The following is a 10,930-nucleotide window of genomic DNA, read 5'->3' as shown; positions in this document are numbered from 1 at the left end:
GTCTGTTTTAAGATTGTATATGTTTGTTTGTCCATTACATTCCAATTTCAGTTTTTGTACCCCCCTATACTGTTTTTATATTTTCTGTTTTCAAATATAAAATATTTTACCATATTTCAACAGGGTGTCCTATATCATTGTGCTCAGCGTGAGATTACTATTTCTTTCACCAAATTTATTACCTTGGTTATAGCACGGTGTGTACCCCCAAACAACTTCTGCCCCTTCGCAACATATCACTCTGCAATTGAGCGCTGTTACCACTATCTACTAAATAAAAGCATATTTGTTAGGGGCATCGCTGTGTCGAAGGTGCTCTCTACTGGGTGGCGTAATGTGCAGAAAGGGCTATACTGTGAGGAGTAATGTGTATAAAGTAAAGGGACACTACCGTGCGATGTAGCGTGAATAAGGGACACTATTGTGTAATGTAACCTCAATAGGGGACACTATCGTGTGACGTAACCTAACTACGGGGTATCATTGAGTGACATTACATGAATAAGGATGCTCTACTGTGCAATTTGAATTGTACTACTGTATGGCCACACAACCCTTTACCAGCAAGAACATGCTCCTTTTGGGGCACAATTTTCCTGTTTAAAATATAAGGGGGAGGGGTTCAATGCTCCTGCTGTCCCAGGGCACCAAAGTGAGGACTGCTATGGGTGAGGAGTGATTATGATGGAAGAGGGGTTCTGAGTCAGAGGTATGGCAGAGGTGGTAGGGTATATATACTATTGGTACGGTGACCAACTCATCCCTCATCCCACCCCCCTTTCACGCCTCTCTGGGATTCTCCCGGAGAGATTTTAAAAGTCGGCAGGTATGCCCAATAGTTAGGGTGACCAACTCATCCCTTTAATTCGGGACACATATTAATTACACAGGTTCTGTGGCTGGCTTTCACCTGCCACAGAACCTGTGTAATTAATATGTGTCCCGGATTAAAGGGATGAGTTGGTCACCCTAACTATTGGGCATACCTGCCGACTTTTAAAATCTCTCCGGGAGAAGCCCAGAGAGGCGTGAAAGGGGGGTGGGATGAGGCAAAGTTTTGGGGGCAGGGCTGACGTCACCAAGCCCCGCCCCCACGACAAGCAGTTGCATTAATTCGCAGGTCTGTGGATGGGGAGGTGCTAAAATGGCGCGGATATGACGCAATTCGCGTCATTTTAGCCCCACCCCCTCCTGCAGACCCGCGAAAATCAGCATTTTATACCACGGAGCAGGGGCCATGGTCAAAATGCGGGAGACTTACCCACCTTCCCGGGGGGCTGGGAGGGGGACCCAATTTGGGGGACCCTCCCGGCCATTCCCAGAGGAAAGGCAAGTATGACTATTGGGTGAATGTTTTGGCTGATGGGACATACCATCTGAGCCAGGATAGCAGGGGGAGCATGAATGTAGGTAAGAGGACACACAAAGTATACCCTTGCAGGTTCGCCTTGCTCGCCACGCTTCAGTCCAGGTTGCTCGCCACCCATTACAAGAAGGGAGGTCGCATGCAATACATTTTATGTGGTCCTTTTGCATATGACGTATTGTATGCGATCCCAGACATGGCTGTGGGATATGACAAATCCTTGTGGCAGCCAGATGTAACATGTGCAGAGAGAATTAGATCTGGGTGGGGTTTTACTACAAAGTGAGATCATACTTACCTACATTCTGGCTGCCCTTTCCGGGAGAGGGCAGCCAGCTCATGGGGAGCGGGGCTGCGGGGTGTGAAAAGGGGTGGGGAGAGAGTGGAGCCACACGGGTGGCTACTTGCTTGTGGGTATGACCAGAATGATCATGCCGTTTTAGCCACGACGTGCAATGCCATTTTTAAGGCATTGCACTGCGGTGGGCGGGGCTAAAATGGCGCGATTCGCGTCATTTGACCCGCGGACCCCCCTGCCGAGGGGGGTTTCGTGGGAGCCGGGCGGCTTTGCCCTTCTTTCCGGGGGGCCGGGAGGGGGACCCAATTTCCGGGACCCTCCCGGCCATTCCAGGAGGGTAGGCAACCCTGAGTGAGATCTATATTGCAGTGTAAATATAAAGCAGTCAGTATTTACCCTGCACAGAAACATAATAACTCCATAATTACCTCCCCTCCTGCATTTTGCAGGCGACTCCCTGACATAGCAGCAATCTCCCTCTCTCCCTCATTAGTCTAGCAATCTCCCTCATTTCACCTAGCCCACATTACACTTTTGGGGAAAAAAGGAATGAGAGCTACAGTTACATTGAATCATCAGCACCATTTCCCAGCCCGTTACCAAGTATAGTAACTTTTACTAACTGCTTTGGGGCTCATCTACATTTGGATATAAGTCATTTTACAAAATTCCTCTCAGATGTAGCAGCTCACACCCCCGCTTAAATCTAGGTGCCACGTTCACAATATGTTTTCACAATCTCTCCATATATGGAAATAGCCACGCCCTTTGGGTGGAGTATGACACGCCCCCTCAATGTGGGGGCTTTGCAAAATTCTATTACCAACTATAATCTCCCTGAAACTAGTTTTCAAAAGTAGGCAAATATGAATAACTCCCCCAAATCTAACTCTCCCTGCACGTTACATCTGCCCCACCTGCAGTACAGCATGGTTTTGTCCATTTTGAGAAGAAATTTGCCTTTGCAAGTGAATCAGAATAAGGGCCCTAGGGTTCTAGAGTGTATGGGTAGCACCAGGAACTGCATAAGACGTGTGTGTGTGTGTGTGTGTGTGTGTGTGTGGTCACAGAGAAGGAACCTGCGAGTGAGAGTACACACACACATTATTACAGGAAGGGGCCGGCCCGGCCGGAAAACGAAACCTCCACAGATTACACGGACTGTAAACATTGCTGCGTTTGGGGCGGCTGCGTCACTTCCGGGGTGTGCGCGGAGAGGTCCGGCCGGGCCGGAGAGCAGCAGCAGTCAGTGTCTCCGGAGTGTGGGCAAAGCGCGGGACCTCGGCTATAAGAGCGGCGCCGGACCCTGTGAGGAGGGCGGTATCGCGGTGTGTAACAGCCGGGCTCCTGCCATGGAAGCGGAGGGCTGACACACCGGGGGGGAGAGGAGGCTGAGGAGAGGTGAGGGGGATGCCAGTGTGTGCGAGGAGGAGTGTGACAGGAGGCGCCATTTCTGTCATGGGCAGGGGGGGGGGGGGGGGCTGTGGGCTTGGATAACGGGCCCCACTACTGTAACGGGCTCGGGTACCGTGAGGGAGCAGCAGGGTGTTCTCTTGTGGCTGCTATTACAGACTCCATGAGGTCTATCTGTCCAAGCTCAGGACACTGACCCCTAGGGTAGCATGACTGAACTGCTGCAGAACACCATTAAACTTCTTCAGAACTTTACAATGTGTACCCTTGTGGGCTTTCCACACTTGGGGCATGGTGTCACGCTCCGTTCCCACATGCTGCCGCGCTCCGCTCCCCCCCCACATAGTGTAGCGCTCCGCTCCCCCCCCCACATAGTGTCGCGCTCCGCTCCCCCCCACATGCTTCCGCGCTCCCCCCACATGCCGCCGCACTCCGCTCCCCCCCACATGCTGCCGCGCTCCGCTCCCCCCCACTTGCTGCCGCGCTCCGCTCCCCCCCACACACATGCTGTCGCGCTCCGCTCCCCCCTACACATGCTGTCGCGCTCCGCTCCCCCCCCCACACATGCTGTCGCGCTCCGCTTCCCCCCCACACATGCTGTCGCGCTCCGCTCCCCCCACACATGCTGTCGCGCTCCGCTCCCCCCCCACACATGCTGTCGCGCTCCGCTCCCCCCCACACATGCTGTCGCGCTCCGCTCCCCCCCACACATGCTGTCGCGCTCCGCTCCCCCCCACACATGCTGTCGCGCTCCGCTTCCCCCCCACACAGGCTGTCGCGCTCCGCTCCCCCCCACACAGGCTGTCGCGCTCCACTCCCCCCCACACATGCGGTTGCGCTCCGCTCCCCCCCACACATGCTGTCGCGCTCCGCTCCCCCCCACACATGCTGTCGCGCTCCGCTCCCCCCCCACACATGCTGTCGCGCTCCGCTCCCCCCCACACATGCTGTCGCGCTCCGCTCCCCCTCCCACACATGCTGTCGCGCTCCGCTCCCCCTCCCACACATGCTGTCGCGCTCCCCCCCCACATGCTGTCGCGCTCCGCTCCCCCCCCACATGCTGTCGCGCTCCGCTCCCCCCCACATGCTGTCGCGCTCCGCTCCCCCCCCACATGCTGTCGCGCTCCGCTCCCCCCCCCACATGCTGTCGCGCTCCGCTCCCCCCCCACATGCTGTCGCGCTCCGCTCCCCCCCCACATGCTGTCGCGCTCCGCTCCCCCCCCACACATGCTGTCGCGCTCCGCTCCCCCCCCACACATGCTGTCGCGCTCCGCTCCCCCCCCACACATGCTGTCGCGCTCCGCTCCCCCCCCACACATGCTGTCGCGCTCCGCTCCCCCCCCACACATGCTGTCGCGCTCCGCCCCCCCCCCACACATGCTGTCGCGCTCCGCTCGCCCCCCACACATGCTGTCGCGCTCCGCTCCCCCTCCCACACATGCTGTCGCGCTCCGCTCCCCCTCCCACACATTCTGTCGCGCTCCCCCTCCCACACATGCTGTCGCGCTCCGCTCCCCCCCCCCCACACATGCTGTCGCGCTCCGCTCCCCCTCCCACACATGCTGTCGCGCTGAGCTCCCCCTCCCACACATTCTGTCGCGCTCCCCCTCCCACACATGCTGTCGCGCTCCGCTCCCCCCCCCCCCACACATGCTGTCGCGCTCCGCCCCCCCCACACATGCTGTCGCGCTCCACTCCCCCCCCCCCCCCCCCACATGCTGTTTTTCCCCAATAGATATCTAAGTGGCTAGTGCTCTGAGGTAGTTTAGTTATTTATGCTGGCCCAGAAAGTCCAGGATGGATACCTCCCACACCTGGCGACAATATTGTCCTGTCTGTCCGCTGCAGTTGCCACAATGACTACACCGCTGCAGTGCAGGAAGTGTGCCAGTCTATGGATATGCCATTATGTCGCTACGTTATTTCATTCTTAAACCACCTCGGAATTCCCAATTTGATTGAGAGCTACACTATATGGACGATAGTATTCGGATGCCTGACCATTACACAACAAGGACTGTAATTAAATTGTACTCAAATAGATATACTTTAATATGGAGTCACTGATGCTTGACGAGAAGACCTGGCTCACAATCTCCGTTCCAGGTCACAATCTCCGTTCCAGGTCATTGAAAATGCTCAATGCGGTTGAGGTCGGCGTTCTGTGTGGGCCGGTCAAGTTCTCCCACACCCAACCCATGAAACCATCCTTACTTTTTGCACAGTCATATTGTAATATAAAGGATCTTCCCCAAACTGTTTCAACAAAGCTGGAAGTATAGAATTCAAAACGTAGACAAGGAGCCTAGGCAAAACCCTGAAAAACAGCCCCATACCATTATTCCTTCTTCATCAAACTTCATAATTGACATAATACAGTCAGGTAGGTAACATTTACCCGGCACCTCCCAAACCCAGCCTTGCCCACCTGACTGCTATTCAGTGAAGCGATTCGTCATCCCACAGAACACGTTTCCACAGTCCAGTGTCACTGTGCTTTATACTACTCCATCTGACTGTTGGCATTGGACTTGATGTGATGCTTGCAAGCAGCTGCTCAGCCACAGAAACCAAAAGTTGTGCTTACATTAATGCCAGTGAAATTTTGAAACTCTTCCGCAATGAAATCACGTACAATGCGCCTTATCGGTCAATTTATAGTGGTCCTTTGCTTCATGGCGGTTGTTCTAGCGCGATTCTACTTTCTAATAATATTACTTACTGTTGACCTGGGGAAAGGGAGCAGGGATGAAATTTCATGATCCGTCTTATTGCAAAAATGGAAACTGCATGGCTAGGAGCTTGATTTTATGCACCCGCGGCCAAGAGTCGGATTGAAACTTCTGAATCTGGTGTGGCCAAATACTTTTGTCCATATAGTGTATCTAGCTGTAGCGACCAGTGCTGTACCTTTTATGATGTGAACATAATTGTTACTCAGGAAATCAGTACACAAGGAAAACATGGCAGCCAAGTGGGTCCCATTCAACTAGACCAGCTTGGCCGCAAGGAGGCTGTGTGTGGCTGTATCTTGCAGGACAGGATCTGGCCACTGCCAACCAGATTTCAAGTGAAATACAGTGTGGCATCGTCCCGCTGTCCTGTCCTACCGCAGCATGCTGTGGTATGACCCGGCGGCTGCAGCCCTGCCGCTAATGCCTGAGCTGCTGCATAGCAGCCTGTGAGCAAGCTCCTTGCAGTGCAGCAGGTCTCGCTGAACGGGACCCACTGCGCCACTGTGTGTGGCCCACGCCCTTACAGATGTGTTTTTTATATTACTGTCCCGTTGCTTCAGCTCAGGATTTTGATATTGTCAATATGGGTTGAATTAAGCTGAGCTATCGCAGCCCATTTACAATTCTTTCACTGCTTTTGTTGTCTTCTGCAAACAGGAGAATGAGCACGTGCCGCTGGTGCACTCCCGGTGGTTCTGTCACCACAGAACTGCTGAGGAGCTATGCCGCAAAGGAGTTACACAGCGATGAGCTTATTCATGCCGATGAGGATCTCTCCTACTGTATGGAGTGTGTGGTGGAGTACCACCGGGTACGAGATGAGGCCCCACAGCTGCACAAGGTAATCCTGAGCCATATAAATGGAAATTGGAGAAAACAATGCTGCTGCTATTGGGCTGAATCTCTAGTCAACAACATTCATGCTTTCATTTGAGTTTTGTCTAATAAAGAGTAGACTATATACATTTCCCCACTATATTTATACAAGTCTTATGCTGCTTTCAGACATGTGCCCCTGGCGGGGTCTAACAAGCCTGCAAGCTCCCAAGTCTCTGATGACCATGGTCCGTAGCAGGGTTGCAGACCCAGGACTTAAGGACACTGGGCAACTTTCAGCTGAAAGCATCTTAGTTTTGTTGTTCAAGCTGCTTTCATTGTGTATGGCCAGGCGGTGACCGCTGATGCGCACTCCCACATCATCGCCGATAACCACCCCTGGAGGGAGAATAAATTAGCGTGCCCGCCGGTAGCGAGGCACCGGACCCGCTGCGTGGCGAGCGCAGCAAGCCCACAAGGGGGGGCGATCCACGTCCGTCCCCCCCCCCCCTTGTCGGGATTCCGGCATCGGGATTTTATACGCCGGGATCCCGACCGCCGGGATTTCATACTGAATCCTTACCAGCAGGCTGACGGCTTTCCACAGCGTCCTGCTATAGAAATCCATTCATAGTGGTGAAAATCGCTGGGTGGGGGAAAATCACCCCATGTATACGCACTAAGCGATTTTCAGCCTAGCGCTGGACAGGGAAAATCGCTCAGCATGAATGCACCTTAAGTCTCATGCGGTTTCTTTTCACACATGCAGAAATGCCAGGTTGATGCGCATTCACATTAAAAGATAACAGACCAATATAATGAAAAATAGTAAAGTGCTGGGTAATAAACGTCCCACCCTGCCCAAAACTTGCTAATATCATTCCTCTATGGAAAGAATAGCAAGGAGGACACAATGTGCAGCTGTTCAAAAAGAGGTGTGTTAGGCCCCTATAATTGTGCAAAGCAAGAAAGAGATGAGCAGAACTGCAATATACGGCTGGGTGAGTCACAAATACCAGCTTATTTTAAGACACAATGGTTAAATACTCTAATCAATAAAATCGGTACTTATGTAATATCTGGGCTCCCGTTTTTCTTATGAGACCGCGTCCCCTCGCGGGGCTCGCTGCGCTCGCCACGCTTCGGGCACGGTGGCTCGCTGCGCTCGCCACACTATATAAAATCAACTCCATGCGTAGTTGGATAGTAGGGGTATGAAAAAATGGGGTGCATTTAACATGGGAGCCCAGATAATACATAAGTACCATAAAATCTATACATGTATGTCCCCATATACAATTACATGACAGAGTACGCAGCTCCTTGATAGTTAGAGAATCCAATGTAATATACTGTATTCTGGTAAAATTCCCGGCAGGAGGATATTACCCAATAGATGTATTCCTCGTAGAGATGGTTGGAATTGGTTCCTCCTTGGTTATGGCGCGGCGGGTCCGGGACTAGTATTGGTGTGTCAGAGATGAAAAGCATTTTAGTATGGCAGATCCACATCTTCGTCAGGAGCTGGATGATGGGAAGTCTGTAGGGACTCATGTGTGTATATGTGTATATGTATATATATATATATATATATATATATATATATATATATATATATATATATATATATATATATATATATATATATATATACAACGTCGGTAAATGATAGGCGTCACTCCGGGGCTTGGTGTCAACCAAATTTTATGTGAAAAATCAGGTATGGTCCTGATGACGGTTTATCTGAAACGGCGTTGACCGTGACACCGCTTTTTCACATAAAATTTGGTTGACACCAAGCCCCGGAGTGACGCCTATCATTTACCGACGTTGTGTGTATGGGCTTGCCCCAGAAGAGGAAGGCACCCGGGCACCGTTACTTGCGACACAGGAGTGCCGGACATTGCATCGCATCATTATATATATATATATATATATATATATATATATATATATATATATATATATATATACCCCTCTGAATTAATCAATCACACACAGATGTGTAGATTTACATCAGCCTAGGGATGGCCATCGGTGCAGTCGCCATCGATGGCAATACTGCAACCAGCCATTGACAGTAACAAACTATGTGATGGATGATCATCGATCAGTAAAATTATTGATGGTCATCCATTTTCTTTAACTGGCCCTTGTGCTCATCAGAATGTGAGGGGGGGCTATACTCCGTGTCCCGGCACCTTGAAAACCACCCTAACCCTCGAAGGAGGGAAACCATCTCGTTCTCCTTAATCGATGGCAAAAGTATTTGACATCAGCCATAAACCATTGATGATTTTGGCCATCCCGACATCAGCCTAAGTAGCCATAACAATAGTATTAAACATACCGGTGTGCATTAAGTTAAACCTGCATATAATGTCATCATATCAATAGATCACAAGCTGATATTTATAATAAGAGACAAATGTAAGGGATAAGGGTTCCCGGTCACGTGATCATTACTGGTCCCATGACCTGGAAGTTCTGTTCCCCAGTGAGTGTTTTCATATGTGATTTCCTCAACAGTGGTTGGCGGCAGAAGTTGATACATTTTTTTTTTTGTCTGTGTATCATTTGTTTTTTAATAAAGATATCCAAGATTATTTTTCTATAGTTACTTTCGAAGTTGGTTCCGGTTATACAGTTTTGCAGACATCACAAAACCTGGTTGGCAGAAATCTACATTAACAACCCAGTAATTGGAAAACAATATTTTAACCAGACTAGACACTTTTATTTGTGTTTTTACAAAAAAAACAACAACAACTTAAAACTATGGCAGATTATGAACAATACATTTTTCACACAACATTTAATAATAATTCTAAATATCGGTTAGCTTTGTTTAGATAATAATACCATAGAACAATAGATACATATCCGGTTCTCAAACGTATCTAGTGTGAACAATAATCAAGTTATAGAAAAATAAAGTATTGCTTTATTTAATAGATATCAATAGGGAGAAGGGAGATTAGTCCATTTGTCAATATGCAGGGACATTCACCTCAAAATTAGTTATTCCTTTAAAGCAGGGATTCTCAAACTTGGTCCTCAGGAACCCCCCAACAGTTCCCGTTTTCCCTGTCACCCGGCAGGTGCACTCATTACTCACTGACACATTTTAATAGATCCACAGTTGGAGCTAATTATTTTACTTGTGATTCTGTGAGGAAACCTTCAAAACATGCGCTGTGTGGGGTCCCGAGGACCGAGTTTGAGAACCTGTGCTTTAAAGGACCAATAATGGGAAAAAGTGTGGAATGTTGTCCGTATACATCCCAATAGGGGTGGTTATCAATGGTTGCCATTGATGAGAAAATAGTACAAACAATCATCAATGGTTCTATACTTTGTGATGTATAACCATCGATTCTTTTACCTATCGATTCCCATCGCTTTTCTTTGACTGACTGTACCATGGGCCAATCAGAGCCTGGGGGTGTGGCTTCAATGGTGTCAGCGGTGGACATATTCTTTGTGTCCCGGGACCCTGAGGAGAAAAAATAAATAAATTTGGTTATGCTGAGCTATCTATGGAGGGAAACAATCTGGTACTTCCCTGTTGGTGGCAAATCTATTTGATATCGGTCATAAACCTTCAATAATTACGAATCATCGATGGTCGATGGCCGTCCCTACATCTCCATCTTTTGACTAAACTGCATACAGAAAAAACAACGCACAAATATATCAAAGGTCGTAGCTCATTTGTGCGTTGTTTGGTTAATGCAGACACTATTAAGAGATACAATTCAACTCAATAGATTCATTGGGTCCGTCAGGTTAAAGAGAATTCATTTCAAACTTCTAATAAACGTCCTGACACCATACAAAGTTAAACCTTTCTCCACCTCTGGACGTGATGAGTATGTGTTCAAGGCCCACTATCCGTAAGCTGGATGAACACTGAGTATGAACGTCATTCTATTACGTCAGTGTCCAATAAAACGTCTCTTTAATGGTAGAGTGGTCTGGCCTACATAACGTGATCCATATCCACAAGTCAATAGGTAGATCACATAAACAGATCACCATTCATATAATCAGTGATCTTGCATATGTCTCCCTCTGTGTCTAAAGGAATGGTGGTATTTCGTCTAAGAGTATGTGTGCACATAGTGTTCACGGATATTCCGATAAAACTGGGGGTTTCGTAATAAGCCATGTTTGGTTCTCTTTCAATCTGAAGTACTGTCTTGAGTTGACTTGGAGCATGGATAGATTTTAAAGACTTTTTTTCTGTATATATTGGATGGATTAGATGTAATACCTTCATAAGAATATTATCTTTGTAAT

The 10,930-nt window shown here is 49.2% G+C and overlaps 1 protein-coding gene across 1 annotated transcript in view; it reads left to right on the top strand.

Annotated features, from left to right (window-relative positions):
- Positions 1-2,796: 2,796 nt before the first annotated feature.
- SETX (senataxin) overlaps positions 2,797-10,930 on the top strand; it is a 41,126-nt gene continuing 32,992 nt past the window's right edge. Inside the window, exons 1-2 of the mRNA XM_083160919.1 lie at positions 2,797-3,065; positions 6,470-6,653. Coding sequence (XP_083017045.1) covers positions 6,474-6,653 — 180 coding nt within the window. The 5' untranslated portion in view covers positions 2,797-3,065; positions 6,470-6,473. The remainder of the gene's footprint in view (positions 3,066-6,469; positions 6,654-10,930) is intronic.

The sequence above is a fragment of the Crinia signifera genome, chromosome 9, assembly GCF_055691185.1.
Source record: "Crinia signifera chromosome 9, ASM5569118v1, whole genome shotgun sequence".
NCBI classification, from domain to species: domain Eukaryota; kingdom Metazoa; phylum Chordata; class Amphibia; order Anura; family Myobatrachidae; genus Crinia; species Crinia signifera.
Note: the sequence above shows the minus strand (reverse complement) of the source record. Positions and strands in the feature narration are given on the sequence as shown.